General features: G+C 42.5%; 1 protein-coding gene across 4 annotated transcripts; it reads right to left on the bottom strand.

Annotated features, from left to right (window-relative positions):
• Positions 1-4,443: 4,443 nt before the first annotated feature.
• On the bottom strand, positions 4,444-25,464 carry rgl3a (ral guanine nucleotide dissociation stimulator-like 3a). Of its 4 annotated transcripts, XM_062564595.1 has the most exons (19): positions 18,694-19,869; positions 17,977-18,032; positions 17,100-17,358; positions 13,595-13,884; positions 11,735-11,779; positions 11,358-11,527; positions 11,140-11,267; positions 10,735-11,046; positions 10,534-10,637; positions 10,357-10,441; positions 9,357-9,407; positions 8,659-8,745; positions 8,535-8,567; positions 8,280-8,401; positions 7,933-8,028; positions 7,468-7,597; positions 6,826-7,080; positions 5,850-5,964; positions 4,444-5,331 (listed from the first exon to the last, which is right to left on the bottom strand). In XM_062564595.1, exons 3-19 carry the CDS (start codon positions 17,286-17,288, stop codon positions 5,174-5,176), a joined length of 2,370 nt encoding a protein of 789 aa, XP_062420579.1. In that variant the 5' UTR covers positions 17,289-17,358; positions 17,977-18,032; positions 18,694-19,869; the 3' UTR covers positions 4,444-5,173. The 4 variants fall into 4 exon arrangements, 3 of the variants coding, with proteins under 3 accessions (XP_062420579.1, XP_062420578.1, XP_037327472.2); XM_062564594.1 differs by lacking the exon at positions 18,694-19,869 and having other exon boundaries at positions 17,977-18,163; XM_037471575.2 differs by lacking the exons at positions 17,100-17,358; positions 17,977-18,032; positions 18,694-19,869 and adding an exon at positions 14,798-15,032.
• Between the last annotated feature and the right edge of the window lie 188 nt (positions 25,465-25,652).

Raw genomic sequence — 25,652 nt, forward strand, 5'->3', positions numbered from 1 at the left:
CTAGTTCTGGTGTTTGTTGTTGTTTTCTCTAGTTGCCTGGCAATCTCACTGTGACAACTAGACTTGTGATCGTTGCTGCTCTCAGCCAAGAAATAGTCCAACACTTGTAATAATACCACAATAGGTCTTTGTACTCTTTTTGTGTGCTTTAAGAACCCAGACACAGACTTTTAACTATTGGCCCTTAGCGGTGCTCGCTGGCAGACGTTGTTCTTTGGGAAGGCCGGGCTGTTGCATTGAGTTTATATTCTTAATGCTAAGCTACCTAACTGGCTGCTGGTTACAGCCACATATTCAGAGTACTAGTAGTATCTATATTCTCATCTACTGTAACTCCAGCAAGAAAGCATATACGTTCATTTTATTTTCCCAAATGTCCTACTTATTATGTCCTGAGTTATTTAACTGTCTAACGTTTAAAATAAAAAATCAATGCTATTCATGGATTTATTAAAAAGGCAATCCGGAGGAGAGTCATCTCATCAAGCCTCACTAAACCAGTTTGTGTTCTAGGTGTTTGAGGGTCTTTTATCTTTTTCAAATGAAGCCGAGCATCACAGCAAACGTTTCACATTGCATCAAAGAACACTGGCTACCTGATAAATCACGAATACTGATTTTCCCTCAGTTTCCCTCAAAGCTGTCGAAAAACATTGCTTTGGTGTTTTTAATGTTTCTCCTCCTGTTTCACTTGAATTTTTCATATTTACAAGCTGAATGTGCACATATTTTACTGGTATCAGATGAACCAAGAGAAAGACAATAACTCAAGTGGATCGATTCAATACAAGATGGGCTGTTTCATAAATATTTTACTGGAACATCACTGGAAATCATTGAAGATAATTTATGGCAAGGAGGTTAACTGAAATCTGATTTCCAAGAACTAGTAACACTTTAGGAACGCAATGAGGGCTTACATGTTGTTATTAATTTACACCTGTTAGATAATATAATGATTGATCAATGGTTTACTGATCAGCAGTAAGCTTCCAAAATTCATGAACAAAATTCAACTTCCAGCTGCAGTCCGTGTGCACATTTTCAATGGTGCAGTGTGTAGCATTTAGTGCATTTAGCAGTGAGTTAACAGATGGCAACCAACTACAGAGCCCTTTGTTCACCCCTTTCCTTCCAAGACTGCACCAATGTGTGACACCAACACCTTTGCCGCAGTATCATTCAAGACCTTGGCCTTCTGCTGCTCATGTTACCGTAGTTTTCACAGGTGTGTCCAAGGGGCAGGGCCATGTGCACATTTTCCTTATGAGCCAACATTATTTCAGCTACAGCCTGACAGAATAACAACATGTTAAGTAACATGCGGCCCTTCGTGGTGGTTATTAAGTGGATTAACCCCTTTGGATTAGTCTCAGCCTTTTCTCCCATCTGTCACACTACAGATCTGCCACTGTACAGCCAACACGGGACACACTCTCACACACACAGACACACACACAATCACACTAAGACACACACACACAGACACACACACACACACAAATAAATAGGCGTTAGATGTACGTTGCATGTGAGCAAATCCTCTACCATTCACCTGCAGACTGCATGTCTTTGTGTAACTGAACAACACACAAACGTACACACTGGACAAATATCCGCTCACATGTGTTCACACAGTGACCTCTGTCTCAAAGGCAAGAAAGCACACACACACACACACACACACACACACACACACACACACACACACACACACACACACACTAATCTGTGATTAGTCATTTGTTATTATTCTCAGTTTAGTGAACAGGAGACGTTATTCATATCCCTCCATATTGACAGCTTTAGACTTTATGTATTTTTTCATGTTTACTTATAATTGTTCTTGAATGTGTGTTTCTTTGTGATTGTTTTAATTGACTTTCCAACGAGTAATGGCATGTTTAGGATGATTTTTTGTAAATGGACTAAACTCACCCTGATTAAAACATAAAGCCAAGTTGCAAAGAGCTTCTTTCACAGAGGATCATGTTCACACTCTAATCACAAAACATTCCTTTATGTCTCAATCAGTCATACACAACATTTTTATTTGGTATCTGGTAGAAATATTTTTGGAAAGCAATAAAAAGTAACAAGGCGACTGGGTTTCTCCCAGATGCTTTGGGACACAATCTGAGTAATTGCCAAACCAAACTACTGATGGGTTTTTTTTTGCTGCATTTCTATTTTCAACCATTAAGAAGAAAAGAAATGCACCATGAAACACAAATAATGTAAAACTAATTTCAGCAGCTCCTCAATAAATCTTCCATAAGTCTACACACAAGCTCTCACATGATACCAATTGACTGAATGGTTGGTGAGCCTATTGGTTCTACAGTCTGTAACCTCATGACAGGAAAGTGCCTGATCTGGCCTCATGCAAACGGGAAGTCACCAAGACTACAATTAACCATGAGGCCCCCAGGGCAGAACAAGAAACCACAAATGAGGAAAAAGGTAACTCTGCTCCTCCAAAAACAAACTGATTCCTTTACCAAGTACAAGTGATCAGGTGAGAGTGAAGCATGGAAGTAAAGTGTCACTAAAACATCCAGCACAGATGGCAAAACCAGTAAGATAACCACACACAACCGATCTGTTCAACCATTAACACGTTCTCCAAATAGAGGCCGACACGGGCTACATGAAATGTGGTTTTATTACAAAGGATAAAAAGAAGACAAGATAAATAATTTAACAATGTTAAAAAGGATAAACAGAAGAGAATAAATATAAGTATATTAAGTATATGTTAACTCTAAACTAGCAACACACACACACACACACACACACACACACACACATACAGACCACATGCATTTGAGAAATCTAACCCCACAAGTTAAGGTGTGCATAGGAGTGCTTAAAATATGGAAATTAGAGCTCAAACAATGCAAGACCAGTCAAACAGGTTGCAACCCCTCACTACCGCAACATCTGTCACTTTGACCTCTGACCTCACACTGTTTACTGTTTCATCAGGTTGCAGGAGCAGTAGAACAACCCCGTGACCCGGGTTTCCTCTCCTTGCTCCTGCAGATCTTTACTCTCATCTCACACTGCTTGCACAGCGTTGTTTCCCCAAGGAAGCTTTGTCTAAGCTGGCTTTACACTGCCCAAAGCGTAGGTCACCATGAAGACACTGGACATCTGTGGGAGGACAAACCTGTTTGTTTCAAGAATGGTAAACTGTAAGGTGAACAAAGCAAAACAAAACAATCCAAGAAGGGTTGTTTGGCTCCACCAGGTGGTCAGATAGATAGTCCGGACTGTAAAAGTACACATGTAGCAAAAGTAAGGTATAAATACAAATGTTTTAGAAATATACACTGTGTCTTTGTATACCTACATGCATACACACAGTATATATATACACACACATATGTAAAAAAAAACATTTAAACAAATGTCTAACCCACCAAAAAAAACCTAATTAGGGTGTTAATTATTGGCAATAGAAAATATTATTTTGCAATGACGTCTTTCTAAATAAAATAATTTCCATAGTTTTATCCTAATAGTAGTTTGTTTGAAATGTATAATTAGTGAATTCGTATGGCCGAGTTATGGCTGATAGAGGGTTTTGTGAGGTCGTGGAGACCTTTGATCAAAGCTCCCAAGTAGATGTTCGTGCCAGATGTTAACAAATTTCCCCCACGTGTCCTTAAGATCATGTTCACGAGAAAGGGACAGACGGACAACCTGAAAACATAATGTCTCTGCGACATGAAAAAAACACTATGATCATGTTAATTGTCTTTATTATGGTACATAGTAATTATAAACATCATGTGCCAACTTTAAAAATAAAGAATCTGTTTCAAAAAAATTTGAACAAAAAAAAAATGTAGGCTTCCATTCCAACTTGCATACAGTACAACTTCACTGACAGATCTAACATATCGGAGAGAATACAAATTAAAACCTATGAATAATACAGCGGACAGATGGACACAGTAGAGGTCTCGGTTACCAACCTCTGACCCACTAACCAACCACAGCAGCATTAAAACAGCACTCAGCGATGCAAAATCCTTCCCAAAACTAAGGAGACATTTTTAAACAGGAATGCTAAAATTCGACTTCAAACCAGCTGTCTCTGAACAATAGTGGCAGATATCTGCGAGTTTTGGGGAGGATTTTCCATCACTGAGACAATTGTATATTCAATTCCCCTCCGCAAACATTCATTTTCACATACAAGAACCATTCTTCAGATTAATCTCATTCACATGTGGAGTGCGCTTAATAACAATCCTTGTTGAAAGTGAGTTATTTAATTGCAGACGGCAGTAAACAGCAGCCTCAACCAATCGGGGACACTTCCACGTGCGCAATACAACTCCTATGAAATCCCTGGACACAAATGCCACATTCTAGAGTGGGCTGTCTTCATTAAAAAAATAATACAAACTTGAGTTATTCTTATGAGACAAAAAAAAAAAAAAAAAAAAAAAAAAAAAAGAGTACACTTTGTAGTTCAGCATTGGAGACACAAAACAAACAAAAAGTCAAAACACATTTACTACTGAATACTGAAATGTACTTAATTATCTAAGCTGGTAAAATTACATGAAGTCACAATAAAACTTTTAAATCCTTAACTAGAATCCAAATGAATGCTTTTTACAGACAAATGGAAACCAGTGTAAAAAGTCCAAACTTGTCCAACACCGTTTGATGGAAGGGTGTCACGTTGCTCTTCGTTGAAATGTTGACTCATGAACTAACAGCCGGCACAATGTCCGCTTAGTCGCTCTGCTTTAGTCACACGGGCTGAAGAAAAAGTTCCATGTCTGCTGTGCGAAAACGACATTTTCCAAGTAGATTAACAACACGTGAACGTTTCCATCCTCATCCTGCTTGTCCTGAGTGACGTTGGTTACTTTATCCAGACGTTGACGTTTAAGGTTGAGCCCCTTTTGTCTTTCTCGGGTCCGTCTTGGTGACTCACCCCCGTGTACCTGGACATTCAGCTGATCCCGCATTCCTCTTTAAACAGTCCAGTTCTCAGGATTATCCGTCAGCATCGTGAGCCCGTGGGTCTCCATTTCAGAGTTGCCCATGTCAGCCGCGTGGCGATAGATACAAACAGCCGTTGTTGAGGTTCTTTGCAGATGAGCAGCTAGCTCCTCACGCTCTGCCAGGACCGATGCTCGTCACTTGGTCACTTGGTGTAATGGCTCTTGGTTGGTTGAGCGCCGGGACTGGAGGAGGCGCACAGGCGTCTCCCGTGGCTTCTCCAGCGCCGACGCAGCACAAAGTCATAGTTCGCCGAGGTGCACATGGCATAGAATACGTTGGCCTTGTCGGGGATCTGAAGGTCTGAGGCAGAAAGAGGATTTTTTTTATTCATCAGCTTACTTCAAGTTAAGTGATTATAGATTTTTCTCGGAAAGATACTTAGTATTATCTTCACAATTGACTCTATTCTACCTATTTAGAAAGAATTAAAGCATTGTTTAAAGCAATGTAAATATAATAAGAGCAGAGGGGGTGAAGGAGCTGGTTTTTGCTTCCATAACAATACATTTCCTCACATTTACTGTTCATGTGTTTCAGAGGCCAAAATGTTTTGTACCACGTCATCAAATATGACTTTTAGTCAATTGACACACACATGTTTAGGGTTGGTTTTTCACTTTAGCATAAAAGAACAACAAGAATAATCCTGTTGGTGGTCTCGTATTTAATTACAAGTTCCTGATAGACCAATAAGAACAATAGAGCAACCTGGTGCACACAAAACTAGAATATGGCCTTAAGAGATAATCCTGTGATAAGGAAGTTTTCCATGCAAACATTATACTGCTTGAGGAAAAGCCTGATGAGGTAAAATTCACCTTTTCCATTGTTGAGCATCTGGCAAAGGTTGAAATTATGGCTGCTTAAATCCTCCATGTTGTGTTTTTCAAGAGCCCTGTCGATCACCTGACGTGTGTGGTCCTGACTGGTCAGCTGGAGAGGAAGCAGAAAGCCAGATGTCAAAATACAGCCAAGTCATTCAGAATATGAATAGTTGTGACAAACACCCACCCTTTGGATAGATAAACAACAATTATGGGTATTTTGTGGGTATTCCTGCAATTAATGGGTGATTTGTGTTAATGTGATAAAGTAAATACAACAGGTTTGATAATTATTAATTTGCTAAGTAGAAAATGTGTAGGATACATTTCAGACTGATTACTTGCATCAACAATTATGGTAATTGTTGGTAAATAACATTAGAACACAAAATAGCGGTTGCAGTCTAAATTGATAATGCTGCTTTCAAAGGTTCAAAGATAAATGGAAAAAAATTCAATTTCATGGTCATGCCCAAATCTATGCTGTTATTTTCTTTTCAGACATAAAGGCTGACAAAAAATCAAGAAATGCCAACTCTCCTGTCTTTTCACTTGGTTTGAATACTTTTCTATTTTAGAAAACGTTGACACGAGTCAACCAAAAGCAAGGTGTCTGACCTCAGATAAACAACACTGTTCTTTCTCGCCTAGCAGGTCTCCGTGGATCATAGTTTCGTGCGGACCTCGGTTCTGACTCCTGGCTCATTACATTGTTGATTCTGTACACATGACATCCATTGCAGTCTGTCCATCCCGGGAGAGGGATCCCTCCTCTGACGTTCTCTCTAAGGTTTCTTCACTTTTTTTCCCATTGAAGGGTTTTTTCATATTTTGGGGAGTTTTTCCTGTGCCGATGTGAGGGTTTCGGGACAGAGGATGTTGCATGTGTACAGACTGTAAAGCCCTCTGAGGCAAATTTGTAATTTGCGATTTTGGGCTATACAAAATAAAATGAATTGAATTGAATTACCAGAATGCTCTTGTAGACGTTTCCGTTGCTGACGGACTCCACGCTGACCCTGATTATACACGAGTCAGCAACCTGTTTGTTGTAGAGGGGCAGCGCGGCCTGAGAAGAGCAGCCAGACAAAGAAGACTCTGGGCTGGAGACCACAGAGGGAGAGCAGAGGTCCGGGTAGGGAGAGCTGCAGGAGGAGCTGGAAAGAATGGGTGAGGAGGACGACGATGAGGTGGAGGAGAAATCCTGTGCGACATCATGGAGAGACTAACAGAGGGGAACAGAGAGAGAGAGAGAGGAGAGAAAATATGAAAACCCTGCAAAGCTCTTATCTGGGTCAAATTGATCGATTGATACGGAAGTGGATATAAAATCCCCATAATTGTGATTGTAAGGGACAAAGAGGGGACTCAAAAGTGAACTCCACTGTATAATGTTACAGTTTAAACCAGCTAGAAAAATCCCTGTGATATTGCGGTTGTTTTAGGTTTGTAAGTCAAGTCTCAGTGCAGAAGACCCAGTGTTTGAGGCAGCATGCAAAAACTGGGTTCTACCACGACACGGGCTCTGGGTCGAGTGATGACAAAACTAACATTAAAGCCCATGTAGACATAACAGTGCTGTAGCGTTCCACACACTGCAACGATACAGCACCTTAAGTCTGAGGGGAGAGAGCGGGGGGGCGCCGAGGTCCTCCAGCTCTGAACTGCTGGAGCCAGAAGATGACACACTGATCTGGTCCGCGTGGGTTTTCCTCAGATAGTTGGTGCTGCCTGTTTGAGACCTGCACACACATACAAAGACAGTTTAGATCTGTACCTTTTTCTCCAAAAGGCTGTTTGCATCCACTTTAAGAAGACTCAATAGATGAATATATATTATGAACTATTCCATTTGCTTGAAATCAAAGTTAAATATGGCTACTTTACATCTGTAACATCTGTTTATGTGTATTTTATCAAAACTATTTCCATTCATCTTACCTCGTACAAGTGTTAAGTCTTCTAGGTCTGACAACACATATATACATGGAGCTAAAGATTTATATCTGAACGGTCAGCTGGGGTCGTATGTTACAGGAGGTTCAATGTGCTGCTGGAGGTTTTTATCCAGACTTACGTGGCAGGTTTCTTCGTCAGCAGACGACTGCTCCATGAGTAAGGAGAGCTGGGACAAGGATCAACTGGAGGCTCCAGGTCACGAGACAGCTCAAAGCTTCAGTAGAGGGAGAAAGGTCACTTTAGGAAATGTGAGATGAAAGATCCAAGAAATGTAAAAGACCTCCACGCTTCGTGCTGCTCCACTCCTCATTTGGTCTGAGGAGTCTGGGAGATGATTCAGATTAGTTTAAACCAAAGTTGTCCCGCTACAAGAGTAGCAATGGTACGAATAAAGTTGGTTTCAGCTCTGAACCATTGGCTATGTTGATTTGAAGTTTTACTGCTACTGTATTCCTATGGTCTCACCTCTCCTGGTCTGTGAGCAATGGGTGTGCTTGCAGCCAGGTGGTGATCTGACGATTTACTGGGAGGCTGTAGTGGGAGGAAGAAGCCTGAAGTTGCCAAATCTGAGCAAGAATCTCAAACTCCTAAAACAAAAATAAATAAAACCAGATTAAACCATACAGCAGAAAGATTTTAAAAAAAGATACCATCAGCACTGATTATATTCAGTACTGATGTAGTGATTCATGCAAAACAACACTAGGAGGCAGCACCAACCCGTCTGCGCTTCTCGAAGTTGATGAGTCCACCCTGCGTGAAATGGAACATTGTTACAAACATGGCACCATAAAAAATATCAGCAAAAGCCGAACAGACTGCAGCTGGGGGTGGATGTCCTTACCTCTACTGTGTCCGTCAGAGCGCTGTCCAGCATGGTGAGGACGGTCAGGTAGGTGCCCAGGTACGGCACGACACCACTGCTGAAGCTCTGACGGCACAAAATACACATTTTATTACATTTTGGTAACAGCAATGGGTGCACAATATATATATATATATATATATATATATATATATATATATATATATATAATATCTTTTGTGAGAATTGACTAATTTCTTGTAAATATGTAATTAACATTAAAAATAAAAGTCTACTGAAATCTACTGACAAAGTAAAGTAAAGTACACAGAAAACTGAAGAGATTCAATATTTAAACAGAGTGAATAGGGGGGTATAAAACACTACATGTTTACTGAATAAACTGCCAGACTGTGGGAAACAGTGCACATGAGTCAGCTTTAAAAATCCTTTTACATCCTTGAACGACGTATGGGGGAAAACAGTTGGATAAACGTGCATTAACATACTGAGGAAGGAGAAGGAACTGGAAAGCTAGTGTCTATGTTGGAAAACAGCTCAAAAACATTTTTTAGGGAAATAGAACTGATGACCTAGACAGAAGAAAAGAGACCTCTGTCTTATACTTCTAAGCGGTGTAGCTGAGACATTCATTTTATTTTTGCTGGTTGGAAAACTGTATTGAAGAGGGTTATTTCCATACAGAATTATGACAGTATGTACATAATGTTTCTTACAGGTCTGGACGCTGAGGCCGGTGTGGCGCTGCCATCTGGATGAGCCCCATCCTGCACAAACATACCATGTCAACTTTGATGAAATACAAAAATACAAATACAACTATAATTAGAATGAGGTGACAACAAAACATGTACGTTTTTCAATTGTTCTCTCCGGGGTGGAGCGCCTGCAAACAGGGTGTTGCTAAGTGTCTCCCACTGACTTCTAGTCATTGCCAAACAAACCACCTTTATTTGTAGTTCTATTGTGTTGGCTTCCAACAACAACCCTTTCATTACTCCATAGATAACAGCGCTGAATACAAATTCTTATCAATTGATTTTCACAGCGCACAGAGGACAAAAAATAGCAGGTGAACTGGAGAAGGAACACTAATTTAACTTTGTCAATGAAAAAGATATGAGATTATACCATTTATAGGAAAACTAATTACAAGCCATTTCTGGACAAAGGACTTGGATTTACTTCACTTGATTCATGTTTGTTTAAAACGTTACTTATACACAAACGTCAACAATTACTTTAGGTATTTCTTATTGTGTGGATTATTGTTTTAACATCTAAATTCCCACCTAATGAAATAACAGACAATAGCAAAATGTGGTCCACGGTCACATCTTAAAATATGTTGTTTTGCCTTGTTAACAGTCCAAGACACAAAAGACATTAAATACTCTCATTGGAGAAGTTACAGAAAAAGGTTTCAGTTCTCCATTCAATACAAATACATCAAAATAGTTGCAGATTAATTTTCTGTTGAGTGAATGTCAACTAATGGTTTTATCATAATACAGTCTAAACCATGCAGAGACACAAACAGTCCGTATAGTGGAAAATGCTCAAGCAACCCCCCCCCCAACCCATCTCCACCCATGGGCCTGGATAGGCTGGGACTCATGTAATAAGCACACAGACTTTCTCCTCATTAGAATTGTTAAACCATCATTCCCCGTCCTCTCACGTGTGTGTGTTTACTTCAAGCACACATGCAGTTACCTCCACCAGGATCTCCCTGCTGGTCAGCACACAGTTCTCGTTAGGGAAAGTCTCACTCAAGTGGTCGAAGGTGTTCATACTTTCCCTGAAACCAAAACCCAAACTCCTGTTAAGACAATCTTGCTTTCGCCTTGAAAAAGGTTGCATGCGGAAAAGTGTCTTCTAAGGTTTACTGACCTGCCCACGGCAGCCCAGGTCTTCTTGAGGCGATACACTGAGTTGGACTGAAGCGCTGAAAGGATGGCCCTCAGAGAGGAGAAATTCTTCAACTGCCGGCACTCCTGCAGAGAAAAAATACAAGAAAAATATGCCGTGTTGTTCTGGCCATTTGTGCATTTTGACCATCCACTGTATTCTATACTTGCCCTTGACCCTGACCTGAGCAATAGCGATCCAGCCCTCGATGATGCGTGCCCTGTGGCCGGGGCTAGTCTGAGCGCAGCGCGGTGACATCGGGGCAGCGGGGGGGCTCAGGGAGGCAGAGGAGGAGCCGGGTGATGAGCCAGGAGAGCCAGTGGAAGCGCTGGGAAGGGACGGGCAGAGGATCGAGGTGATGACGCGGTTGGTGACCGCGTTGAACTGCGAGATGGTGGCGCGGACGGTGGGCGCCAGTTTTCTGTTCTCCTTCTTGTCGCGTTGGGACCAGACGCAGCCCAAGCAGTGGAAGGGCTTCACTCGGACAAACAGCTCCTGAGGCACAGTTGGAGACAAGAAGACACAATATGAATGAGCGACCTACAAAAAAAAAGAAGAAAAAAAAAAGCTTTGTTAAAAGAAACCTACAGCGTCCAACCGGGTCAACTGCTCCGCCACGTCTCTCACACCGAAGTCCATGAAGTTGCATTTGTCTTCCTCCTTGATGGACGTGTCTGTGCTGTCCTCTGGATCTCTGAGCTCCCGCGAGGTACAATCTGTCCAACAAGGCACTTGGTAAATGGCAACGAAGCTGGATTTCATATGACCTACGATCCATGGTAATCCCATCTGCTATTCCCCTGTACCTCGCTCCTTGAGGCTCTTGAGGAGGTTCTCCGCAGTGTGAGCCAAGCGTCTGAAACAGAGGCGATGTCGCAGGTGGGTACACAACAGCTGGAGGGCCTGAAACTGAGGGGGCTCATGGAAGTCTTCACCATGTTCCTCTAGCAACAGCTGGATCACCGGGAATAGAGTACTGATGGGACATTAAATGGAGTTAGTTGAATTGTGTCGGCCCTCTTCCCGTCCGGTTCGTATAAGTTGTGGGAGACAAATAAACAATAGTAAAATAAAGCAAAGTCTCATGAAGTGGAGGACAATGTAATTTTACTCCATCACATTCCACTATCATAACTCAATGTAGACTGATGGGAAAATAAAAATGGATCTTTGCCAGACTCACCTGCGTTGGTGGACAGTATTGTCCAGGTTGAAGACTAAATCCTCTCTGTGGAATAAAGGGTAAACACAATCATCAGAGACCTACATTTCAATGAGAATCTTTACACAAAAGGACATCATGCTGACGTAGTGGTGATAGAAAACATCCTGGAAACAACATTTTATAACATTTGGATCCACCAATTTGCTTGGATGGATTCATGGAACAGAATAGTCGGGTCCGGCGATGTCAGAGGGAGGGCCGGGTGCCGATGGGCCAGTATTTGACCTGCCAACCTTGCGCCCCGGTATCCGCTATGGCGAGTGCGCCCCTGAATGTGACCACAGGACATTGCCAACAGGTGGTCCATCCTGTGGAAATGTCCCCCAACACTCTACAAGCCTGCAGAGACACTGTAGCCTTCATTCAAGGTCAAACACACAGCATTCATCATCACAGTCATCACATCCATGTACTGCACATACTGCACACTTTGAGGTTTTCACACTAAAAGACGAACTGGAGACAAACTATCTTTCACTAGGAGGAACCCCAGAGGTCGTCTGTGAAGCCTTTGAGACGTCGGACGACCTCTTTGAGACTGGCCGAGCAGTCGGTCTTGAGGGATTTAGAGTAACAATAATTCAGTGTCATCTTTTAAATCTCTTCTAAAGACCCTCATTTACCAGCTAGCTTATTTATATATTTGACGGATTTGATCTTATTATAAACTGCTTTATTGAATTTTGTTTAAATCTAGGGCGTATTGTTAAGCACTTTGTAACTTCGTTTTGAAAGGTGCTATATAAATAAAAGTTATAAAGTAATAAAGACTGTCATTTTATTGAGTTCCAATATGTTGCAAAGAGAAAAAGTAACCGATTTCCATCAGGTTGTCTTTTTATCCGAATAGTACCTGTTACTTCCTGTTCTCAGAGATATGACTCAAGACTACCCTTACCCGAGCCTACTTCTGTCTAACTTATACAGGACCTATCGTGTTTAAGAGAAGGATGTTAATAAGTTAAAAGCCATAAAATGCTACATCGGGAACAAAATCCTTGAGGGCAAACGAGGGACAACTGTTCCCAGGATGTCCTGACCTCACACAAACCTCACAGGCAATCTGTTGCCACCAGCACTGCAGATATGAGGGCGACTGTTTGACAAATAATGCATCAACTGAACGGCACGAATGGTCCCTCATTTTACACCACATCCAGCCGAGTTGAGCTGTAAGGACCCGAGAAAGACTAAAGACCAGTTCTGTGAACTGAGCTAGTTACAACTGAATAAGTAGACATTCTAATAATAAAATATTAAACATTTCTATTCGAAATCCCCTATAAGTAGTAAAACCAAATGGCAGCCTGAAATGTATGAAATACATTCCTCACTTGCAGTGAAATTAAATATCCGTGTTTCAGGTTACTGAGCTTCGGTTGAATGCAGGAGCACCTCCGCTGGGTGTGGAGGGCGTATTCATGACCGCGCTGGAACAAAACAAAGCTGACAACTCATTTTTTGGCATCTTGTAAAACTTGGTTACGCCACTTACGTACAGTGACGATCTTTCTAAAAGTAGCACATGGTGGAAAAACAAATGAACGTCAATAAGTTATGAAGGGGAAATGAAAGCCCTCAAAGCTGTATAAAAGACAATGAGATACGGCCAAGACCTATGAACCAACTATACTATGTAAGGAATAAAAGGTTGTGGTTGTCCCGAATAAGAAAGTAAAAAGAACCATACAAATAAGGGCCTGGCAGTATGATAGCTCTTTCTTTCTGGTTCTGAACTTAATACAAACCCTGGGGTTAAATCTTAGATTTGAGTGAAAACACAAGTATAGGCCAGGTGTTGTTAGAAATATTTCTCACCTCTGAAACAGCAGCTTGATGAGGGTGCAGGTGGAGGTGAAGGTCCTGTAGGTGCAGAGGAAGACTCGGGTGAAGTCGGGCTCCTGGTGCTCAGGGTCCAGCAGGTGGGTGACCAGGCGCTCCAGCGTGCCGGCCTTCAGCCTGCGCACCTTCACCGTGTGGTACTGGACGAAGCTGAAAGCCGTCGGAGTCTCCGGTGTGTCTGGGCTCGGTGGCACGGGCTCCCTGCGCAGCGTGACCCCAAACACAGCCCCGTCCTCCACCTCCTCGCCCCACTCCTGCACCGGATCCTGCAGGACCAAACACAAGGTCATCAAGATCTGGCAAGTAGGCTATCGCAAAGATATCTGTTTTGTTCCTTTCTTGGTTGGCGGGGTAGATAACACACTTGAATGTGCATTGAAACTTGCGCAGTTGTAATTTATAACAAAAGAAACGTACTAAAGATACAATTTAATGTTTTGTTTTTTTAAGTACGTACTACTGAAACGATAATGAAAAAAGCCTTGCAATGGCGTCAATTAACTTCACCCTGCATCTAATGATCACTAGGACAAACGCATCCAACCACGACAACCATTTTACCTTCATCTCATTTACTTTATACCGGTTAGAATAGCAACCGAGTATCTCCCCACACGCTACGTCATAAAAACTGTAGAGACAATAACAACCATGCAGGTTTCACTGACTCAGTTATTAATAAGTGTGACTCATTTGACAACAATATTTTGTGTATGTGTTGTGACTTTAGCTGTAGGGTTTACCCAATTTCGTTTTCATTTTAGAAAGAAAAAAAAATCATATTTGAAGTGATAATAAACAGCCAATTATGGCCCAGAAATAATAATTTCCAGTTTTTTTTGTCGCACCACATGACAATTTTGGGGAAGAAAGTAAGAAAATACATCTGAATACATCATGGATGGTGAACTATTTTTTCTTAGCACATAAGTAACAAGCAAATCAAGTTAAAGAAAAAATTTAATCACATGACAGAAACACAGACAAAACCAGTGTGCTATTTGCAGATACGATGACACACTGGTGGATCTGTATGAATGGGATCATTAGACCCGTCACGTTGTAGCTGACTTCATATGCGGATAAAAACACTAAAGTTGGACATAATGGCACCGAACCGACAGCCTCGAGTGTTAACTTATTATACAATTGTTTATGAAGGCATTTTATTTGACCTACCATCGATAAGTTCCATTTTCCCATTTTTGTGTTGCCCTCCCAGGCGTGATATCCTATAATATTGTGTCTGTAAACTCCTTTAGTTTTTCTGCAAGTGACAAACCCGCAGTCGAGGTGGAAATTAGGGAATTAGCGCCGTCCCCGGGCCGTTCACTTCCGTCCCCCTTATAGCTTTCATTTTTGAGTATAATTTCGAAAATAAGATGATAAAGTAGAGTTGTATCCAGAGCTTTGAGTCAGACACCGACAGACTGCGACAGAGCGCGAGGAGCCCAAGGAAGGAGCCGTATTTCAGTGGGCGGAGCTGACGAGACAGACGTGGGCGGGGCTTACGCTACTGACCAATGAGGATCAATGGACTAATATGAAAGGGCCTTTTATTTAATAGTTAATATAATAATAAATAAGCCCTTGCAATAAATCCTGAAATAAATAAGTAATATTAAAATAAATACATCAAGATTACATAAAGAAAAAAATAATAAAGAAAAAAAATTTGGGCAGCATCTGGCCCGAACCCGAGTTGAGTTGGACACCCCTGATCTAGAGGAAGACTCAGAGGAAACCAGTGATCATGTGTACTCCCCTAACCAGTTCCATCATGTTTTCCCATTGTCATCTCTTAATTGCATATCCGCCACTGGTATAAAAGGCTCCAACACTACAAAAAGATACATTTTTCCTTTTCAGAATGGTTATGTGCTCCTTGGAAAAATGATTAATACCTTTCCTAACCCATTCGCCCATCTGTGTCCTCAGAATATTCTTCTGTGTGATGTATGACTACTTTGAATTAGCTTGTTTCTTGTGACCACGGTGGCAGGACGTATCCCCAAACACACATATAGCCTCTAGATATCTGTTCACCCACGATTGTGGGGGAGTGGAGAGCTCGGCTGTGCTTCATTCAGAGGATTGACCGTTAATCAGCAAAATATGACCGCTGAAGTAACCTGGAAAACAGCTACATAGGGCACTTCACCTGATGAATTTACGGTTTAACACAAATGAGACAAGGATCTCAGGTCTGCCTCACTCGCCGTCGCTAGGAAACAATTTGCGGGGAGGAGAGCAACAACAACTCTGGAGACGGTCAGCAGAGGGGTGATTCGTCAGCTGGTGAATTGGTCAGAATTATACATCTATTTAATAAAACGGCAGTCCATAGACCAATAGCTTCAGCTATTATTTTGCAGCCACGTTAAATAAGCGGCAGACTGATGCCTGATTGGAGTCAGGTTATATTTTGACGAGGTATTCAACTCCGAAGGGTTTGAGTGTTCCCACTCAGGCCAGAGGTCAACGCTCTGGGTTTAACGAATGCTCTGATTTCTGTCCTGTGTCTCTGATAGACTCACGGTTGGTTTGATGGTTTGTAAGTAAAGAATAAAGAAATGTTGTCCTGGCTGCACTGACTATAGCCACCAGGACGTTTGTACAGGTCACCGTGGAACAATAAAAGAGACAAACTGTCCTCAAGCTTTGTGTCTGGAGCAAGAGAAGGCTCATTGAAAGAAGTCCAGTGGTCATTTTACAGTAAAAATGCAGAAGGAAATGTTTTCAGGCTAACGTCACTTTACTAGGAACAGCACCTTTCAGTGTCACTACAGGTAAAGAATCCAGTCGGGACAGTTTGTGTCATCAGCCCGTGGTATCAGGGGAGTGGTGACGGCATACCACATTAAACACGTCTGTTCCGCACCTGAACACTAAGTCCAACATTGTGACGTCAAGAAAGTACAAAATTAGAAAACGGCAGCTTTTCACTACTGAAAACAGGAAATTTCACAAGCACAAGCTGAGCAGATGGGACGTCTTCAAGTCTACCGCTCGCTCAGCTCAGAGAAAATAATGAGCTTTTTGTTGGTCTAATGAGACTCTCTGAACTTGAAATCTACCATTATTCTCCCATGTTTTCCCATTCCCCTCAGCCTCTCCACACAGGCTGAACAAAAGAGCAGGGAAAGTGCCAGGGATCTCAATTAGTTCTCATTAGACACATGAACGGTTGATGAGGCGACAGGGAAGCAACTATTTAAACCGTGAATGCAAGTTGGACTCATTACTGATGAGGATCTCACGGTGAAAGCCATGTTTCAGTGATGGAGCCTCCTGTGCTGGTTGTGCGAGTGTGTTTGCCATCCATCTTGCTGTTTTACCAAGAATTTGGAGAATGAAACAGAGCGGAGGAACAGGCTTTTAAACAAAGTGAGGTTTGACGACACCAAATGCAGCTGTCACAGTCAACTGCGGCCAAAAAACAAATCCCAGGAACCCGCGGTGTGGTTTTGTTCTGCCTCACCTCGTACTGGCCATCAGCATCCAACGCCTGGAAGCTGGTCAGCCACACGCTAGGCTCCGTGTCCATGTGGACGTCCCCGCTGGGACTCTGCCAGAACCACAGCAGCTTCTTCATCCTGCCCATCCGGCTGCGGAGGCCGCGGGACTCCCCTCCGTCACCGCCCTCGTACACAGGAATAATCGTCCTCATCTCCGAGTCGGAGTCACGCTCACGGGCCCACGCACTAACCGTCAGATCTCGCCCACACCTGCTGCCTCGTCTGCGCCAGGGAGGAGAGAGTGGAAGCATTGGACCGTCGTTTCTTACCGCGAGGTTTTTAAAACCATCAAAGAAGTGTCCAGCTCAGCTGTGAGCTGATGCAGGCAACACACCTCATGCTCTTCAAAATCTTAAAATCTGAAATATCAGTGAGCTGCGTTAATTGTAATGATTAGATTTATCAATCTGGGAGTTTAGTTGAATAAAATTGAATGCTTTCCATTCGGTGAATCCCTTCGTAACAAAAGGCCACCTAAAACCTCTAAACTGATGTAAAAAAGCCAAATCTGTCTAAATTGAGGAACCCTCTTTAAAAATGTAGAGAAGACAATACCCACATTAACCTGTGTTGTAGGATTACAACCAATTAAAATGTATCTTGTTTATCTTTAAAATGACCATGACAACAATCCATAAAATAAGAAGACTGCGAGTCAATATACTGTATAATATAGCTATGATGCTAATGCTCAACACAAACATTGTTTTAAAGATACAAAACCCACATTCAGTTACAATGTCAAAGTTATTTAAAGCAGTTTACTTCAACAGGATCCTCAATACAAATCTGGATATCATTCAAAAGAGACCCCATTATTCAACAAAACAGTTACTCAACCACAAGCCTGGGCGTCTTGAATCCTGATGAAGACCATGTTCAGAGCGGCGTGAGTCCTGTACGATATCGATGTAGACAGCGTTAAACTCGGATTGAACAGACTCTGGTATTTATACCAGAGGACGATTGTTCTCTGTGTTTGTGGGCGGAGGATGCTCGTGTGTCAGAGTGTCTGTGTGTGTGTGTGTGTGTGTGTGTGTGTGTGTGTGTGTGTGTGTGTGTGTGTGTGTGTGTGTGTGTGCGTGCGTGCGTGTGTGGGTGTGGGTTTGTTGGATTGGCCTATTTCCCAGTTGGCTGTACTACTGAATAATAATGTTCCATTTTGATTTAATTTCATATCATTCCAGGTCACTAGTTTCTAGAACAAAGCACCTCCACCTCCACCTCATAGTGATACACATTGTCCCCAATAGTAGGTTTTACTCACCTGACATAGAAATAGGTCACTCAACACTCAGATTCAGAATTTAGAAACACACAATCAGTGGAATCGGACAATATAAATCATATAACCGTTATTTAAATAAATCTTATTTATAGGGAGGAAAATAATCCTCATTTAAATAACATTTTTTTAAATGAGGAAACACGTCTTTGGCACCTGCTAATCGTATTGCCTGTTAGTACAAACTCTGAAGCACACACCTGGATGATTATTATTTTTGAACAGAGGCAGAATAATCCAATAATTTTCATGCTAACAAAAAGTTTGCTTACGTCAAACATGGGCTTCGACGGGCTTCGGTGTTTCTTATCTGAAGTCGGCTTACAGGCGCACAAAAACGTGACAATTAAGAAGCCCATTAGCCGTCTGGTACACGTTGGCAGCCATTCACAATCTGCAGCAGTCTGGACGCGAAGCCCCGCCCCCTGTCAGAGATTGGTCGATCAGCGGAAAAGACTAAAAAACACTCATTGTAAACTTCAGCTTCACACATATAGTTATTTTACCTGTATATCAGCCAGTAAGTCTCCAATGGTCTATGCTAGAAGTTGATTTCTGTCTGTGGAACGTTCAATCAAACTTTATTTTCGTGAATTGAATATTTTAGTGTCCTATTTGTGTGGAGAGAAACACGTTCTACAATGTATCACAGTCACAACAGTCCGTCACAATATTCTGCAGGCCATTGATCCCTATGAAAAAAAAAAAGTGTGGTTCATAATCTTGTTCAGTCTTGATTTTTTTTTTTATCTGTTAATGTGGTCTTTTTCTAATCAAGCATTGCTTGGGACCTGTGATGTGGGGCCACAAGCAGATGTGGTGGAAATATTGGAAGCAAACACAGATGGATTTGAACACTATTGAGACGGTTACTAAAAGGTTGGGATCTAAATGCTGTGTCATCAGTCAACTATATTTAAGTTGGATACAGCTGAAATAGCCACAGTGTCCGTTGCACAGTTAAGGGTATGGGAGATTGTTTAGGTCATCTTCTGACAATCGGCTAATTAATCAAGAACATGAAACTCCACCCCACTTCCTAGGATTTTCTTAATTAGCATCACACCATTTGAGCACATAGGTGCAACCATTCCTGAGATGCTGAACATAGCACAGATGGTTGAGGCCGCGTGTGTGTAAGCAGTGGCTGTTTAATGCACAACTCACGTGTTGTATTTGTATTTGAAGTGATAGTTGTGTTTTTATTCTATTTAATGGCTTCCCATGAGGCAAAAGGTGACATTTTGAGGCGTCATTAACATATGAGGGACAACATTAGTGTCAACAAAAAACATCATCAGAAATTGTGCTTGTGTTTCTTCGTGTCAAAGAAGAAACACAAGAACAATGTCATTCTTCATTTCAGCTAAAAATGTACTTGAAAATCTAAGAAAAGAACATGCTGATAATTGTGGTGGTTAAATGGTAAATGGCTTAAAAAGCAACAGGAGACAGTTTTGTCTGTTCAGATGTTGCCCTTCTTCTTATTCCAGGACTTTTTCTTGGATTTAGACTCAATGATCAGCTGAGATTGACGCTTCAGTGCCTCACGCGATATGATGTCAGCTTCTTCCTCTTCACTGTTTTCCTCTGAAACATAGACAGTAACAGTTTAAACCGAGCGATTGTATCAAATGGACTGTACTTGTATATCGCTTTTCTCACTTGGAGCGCTTTAACAGTTCATGTCTTCATTCACTCATTCACACCCATGACAGGAGCTCCCACACACAGGGCCACCTGCCCATCAGTAACTAACATCCACACACTGTAGTCACAGCTACAGGAGCAATGTTGGGGTCAAGTGTCTTGCCCACGGACACATCGACCTGCAGCTTAGCCGGGGCCCACTCACCCACAGTGTGTATGTGTGTCAGTGACGTTGGCTCCCGACTCACCGTCATCGAATAGGTCCAGACTTTGCTCCTCAGGTAGCTTGACACGCGTGTTGTAAGCTGGCAGTTTCCCTTCAATCCTCACGTAGAACTGCTCAGAGCAACAAAAAGAAAAGGCCACCAGTGAATGTTATATTTATTCAATATAAATTGGCCAAAGATTTGTTTTTATATCAAGTTTTCAAAGTATTTTCTTGTGTAGAATATATATATTTTTAAGTGTTACAATAATAACAGAATATCCTATTCACAAGGAAGTTAAATTAGTGTTAGGGAACTGTGAAAAAGAGACGGCTCCAAGTCCCTAACCAATGGACTGTCATGAGTACATTATCATACACGGTCCGACACACAGGCATAGTAGTTCTGTTATTGGATAAGTGTTAACACTGAGCGCTTCTGGTGATGTTCCTGTCTATGGGTCAGTCGTTCCCAGAATGGATGCACGTCCTTATGGTACGAGTTCTTCGACCTGCTTATTGCCGTAGCGGTCAGGCAAACAAGGCTACACTGATTTTGAGCTCAGAATTAGGTCAAACGGTACACGTTACGTGTTCCCTACAGTACACTCTGATACCCCACAGTGTGTCGTCAAACAGAGAAGTTGCTGCCGAGCGTCTGCAATCAAGAACAAACACTCCAGGCGGCTGTAATGGCTGCCTTTCCATTCAGATAAGCTGTGCACGCTGTGTCCATTTGTCGCACCATGCAATGCAGACTGAGACCGAGATGCCCTCTGAAACCTCATTCTCCACTGAACGTTCACGCTGCTGCTCCGACTGTCAAAGCAGGAGTCCGGATTAGGAAATGAACTTCACACAAACTCATACTAACACAGGACAGTGAAATGAGCCTCACGCGCGGGCGTCTTGCCAGAAATTCCTCCGCGGGGACACGTTTAACGCTAATTAAACGCTTCTGTTGAGTACTGAATGTTCTTTGTGGTTGACTTAATTATTTTTAACCTTCGCCACACATCTGTCATTACCGTCACTACAGCACTTGTATTGGTCTCACCTTGAGTCTGTGTGCGTCATTATTATTATTAACATGTGGTTTTGAAGACGTTTGCTCACGACCTCACCACAGAGGTCGTTCTGAGTACTGAGGTGACAATATACTGTATATGGACATGGGATGTTAGTTTCATTGCGTTCGTGATGGAGCGACATCCATCAACAGGATTTTAAACCGTGTATTTCAGAAGAAAACCAAAAAATACAAGAGACGCTTTTCATTTAAAGCTCTACTCCAGTGAATCAATGAGCTTTGGCTCTGCACTTTCAAACAATATTTATTTAGATTTTCTGAAATTGTATTGTTCTGTCGACATATTTCCTTTCTGTCCTATGCTGGACTTCAATGGCAAACGTTGATCAGGCGATTTAAGGACCCAACAAATGGAGCAACCAGTTTTTATTTTTACAAAATATGTCCACAGACAGATATTTGAAACCAGGTCAACTACACAGAGACTGTTGCAGCTGCCAACTCCATGCTGTTGTGATTCGATGAATATTGCATTGTACAGTATATATCCTCGAGGGCAGCTTCAGTGCCAACATTCTCTGTTTAGGTGAGTTTAGAATGTGCTATAACAAAATGTCCTATGTTATTGATCTAATTACCTTCTGCCTCTCCCACACACTTGTCATTATAAACAAGTAGATCTGCTTTTAATGTGTAATTAACGCTGTGTTTATCTGATGTCTTTGTTTTATATTTCTTTCAACCATGTAAAGCGTCTTTGAGTATTTTAGTATTTAGTATAAATAAAATGTATTATTATTATTATAAGTACACAAACCTTCCAAATACGCTTGCGAGATGAGTGCTGATGAGTGGACTCACCTCCTCTTGGTCCATCTCCTTCAGAATAGCAGCCAAATCTTTTCCCTGAAGCTCCTCGAGCAGCAACTGCAACCTCAGCTCACACTGAGTCATCAGCTCCACCACAAACCCATCGGAGTCCGGAGACACTTCGGCCCCTGTATCTTCACTCTGGAGAGAAATTGATTGATGGTGATCACACATACAATTACCATTCTGAGCGGAAAAGAATTCAAACCAGTCATGGATGTGTGTAAATGACACATGACCTACAGACATGATGGTTGGAGTCGTATTTACCAGCGTGATGTGTTGCAGTTTGTCTGCAAGGTGCTGCACTCCGGCTCGGACAGTACCGAGGGTTTTCACAAGCCCATCCAGGCGCTCTTTGCTAGCGTCACACCTCTGCTGTTGAGCATGCAGTTGCATCTCACACTCCTCCAGCATCTGTTGGTCGCTAATAAAGCCAAAGAGAAAGTGAAGGGGCTTGAGCCCAAACATCACACTATTACTATTACTTTGTTCTACTTGAGTGTCTCACCTGGAGAGTTTAGCCTCTCCAGAATATTTCATATCCTGGTACTGTTGGTCCAGGAGCTCCTTCTGCTCCTTCAGCTGCTGCAGCACCTTCTCGTTCTCTCCCTTCAGCTTCTCCAGATGTTGGTGTGTCTCTTTCTGGGAGATAAATCGCTGCACTATCTCCTACACAGACAGGTCAAAAAAGGAGAACCTATTATCTAGACATAAATACATCTGTGTGAACATGAATACAGCTGGTGTAAGCAGTCCTTCTCTTTCTACATCCATACCTGTACATCCGTGACCCCGGTGGCCTCCTTGATTTGTTGGAAGGCCTCCTCAAAAGTCGAGATGGCCTTTTCCTCTTCGCCCACTATCCTGGGGGTGCTGCGCTGGGCTTCACTGCTCAGCTCATCTGGCTGCATAGTTGTTCTCTGAGCCTTTAAAGGATAAAAAACTATTATTTTAACTAAAAAAAAAACTAATGAGGCTGACTGAGTGTTTGGAGGCTTTTCTATGGTCATGTTTGTTAATGTGCACATGGCCAGCGAGAAAGTAGCTGATCAAACAAGGGCACGTCAGTATAACCACTATAATACTGTTGTTGAAGTGTACATCCATGTACATCCATGTGTATCTCACCTTTCTATCGACTTTTTCAGCCAGGGCCTTGTGCTCCTCGACCATTTTCCTGTAGCCTGCTATAATGCGCTCTCTCTCCTTACGCTCCTTGTAGAGCAACTCTTCCTGCTGCTGTAAGTCCACCTGGGGGGGGGCAGATGATGAAGGAAGAGTAACATTGTTAGGGGGCGTTTGTAAAAGTCTAGTGATGAGGTAGGTTAATGCAAGTTGTATTCATGCATCAACAGTGTTGAGGAAAGACTGATTAAAATGCTGTGACTCATCCAACTTCTATAAGTGATGTTATTGATAATGAGTGTATCAGCCTTGTGACGCCCTCAGTAGAAACATTCATGTTGAAAACTCATTCGGTGGGGCGTTGCAAGTCACCTTAGCAGCTTCTTTAGAGAGTTGTGCCTTGTTGTTCATGACCTGCATGTGGTGAAGCTCCTCTCTGTGCTTCAGGATGTCTGCCTCCAGACTGTCCAACTGGTTCTGAAAAGTGAGACTCTCGTCCTGGAGGGGCGGCAGTAAAAAAGAGAAAAGCAGAAAGGAAAGCCAGAGTGTCACTGAGCATTTCTAGAATATAGGATGTATTGTGACATAGGACTATATCCTATAATACCGCAATATAAATCACCACATGATTTATTACCGAAATGAATGTTGACTTTAGTTCAAACAAAGGTAAAGTGAGCCTGTGAAAGGAAGGACTGTACGACTGTGGAAGTCAACATTTACACATCACAAACACAAGGGCACAACAAGTGTGAGAGTAAGGGCCATCACCATGCAGAGAAACCTTTTCTGTACAGAATACCTATGTTATTGGCAGACTGTGGCGAAAACACTGCCTCATAAGGGTTATCTGCTTACAGGCAACAAACAGCTACCACCTGTGTACTTAAAGAAGTTGCAATATCATTTCTACAATGTGACGTGGTGACAACAACACTTGAAGACCTCCAACTGGGGGAGATTTGCACAAAATCTTATTTTGATGCTAACAGTTGCTGTATTGAACTGACCTGCAGGTGACTTTTGAGTTTCTGATAGCTATTCATGATGTTCTCTGCCTCTTTGCATTTATACTGCGTCTTCTCCAGGCTGTTCTCCAGCGCCCGCAGGTTCTAAAGACACACATGCACATTGTTTACAGGCCGCGTACCATTAAGTTATGTATATCGTAAGGACGGACTTAATTTTATTTCTACCACCATGGCATCTTCCTCCTTTTTCCAAACGCCAGCATCAGGAGACGGTGCTCCACTGGTGCTCTCGGGTTTCATTCTCTGGTATTCCATTCTCAGCTCTTCGAGGCGACGCTGGTGGGTCTGGGTGGCGTGTTTCAGGGCATTGAGTTGTTTCTTCTTGGCCAGCACCCTCTGGTCGAGTGTTGTCAGAGCGGCCTGAGAAAAGACATGTTGAGTGTAATGAACTATAGTACCGCACGGATGCTCGTTCCTCTCACCTTCCCTGAAACGCTGCGGTAGGCATCCTTCTTCAACCCGCTGTCATGAAAGGGCACTTTGATGATACTTTCATCACCCTACAGCAGCAAAAACACCAAATGCAAACAGGTCAGCTGTGTAATTGGACAACTCTGTTGACTAAGATAAGTGAGGACACAAAAGAGGCAACATATATGGGAGCGTTTTCTCTGCGTCGTGGAACTCACGGCATTGGCCTCTGCCATCTTCCTGCGGAGCCTCTTGTTGTCCTGCCTCAGCTGGCGGATGTGCTCTCTGTTGCTCTTGATGGTGGACTGAGAGCTCTCATACGAGGCCGTTCTGTCTCCCTCTGGTGGACATATCTAATCGTTACATCAACGATGCACAATATGAGTGGGTCGTCTATTGATAGTAGCGAGGCTGACCGCTGTTTCTGTTAGATTTAGTTCACAGGTGTAGAGCAGCTGGTCCTCGGGGTGGATTCAAAATGAATGCTGGCCGCTTGCAGCGAAGCAAACGTCCTTAAAAGTGAACTGAAATCGACGCTCAGAGAAGCAAACTCACCCAGAAGTTGGATCTTTCGCTGCATCTCCGTTATCTGGTCGTGTAGGGGAGGTTTCTTCGCGTCGCCACTGAAAGGCATTTTCAGTGCAGCTAAATGTTGCCCGCAATTAGCAAAAGAGATGTTCCCCGCGTTAGCTTGACCTGTACCAGGCCTTCTGGCGGTCTGCCGTGTTGCCTAGCAACGTGTACACTTACCGCGAAGTGACCCCGCGGGCCTCACGGTCAGTTTATTTCAGAAATACTAGAAATGTTGGGAAAGCACCACGTATGCCCTGTAAAAAGTCAGAAATAAATAGTCCGTTTTGCCTATTTTGTACTGGGCCTCGATTGATAGACTTTTAGAATTGCCAT

The sequence above is a fragment of the Pungitius pungitius genome, chromosome 9 (genome assembly GCF_949316345.1).
Source record: "Pungitius pungitius chromosome 9, fPunPun2.1, whole genome shotgun sequence".
Lineage (NCBI taxonomy): Eukaryota > Metazoa > Chordata > Actinopteri > Perciformes > Gasterosteidae > Pungitius > Pungitius pungitius.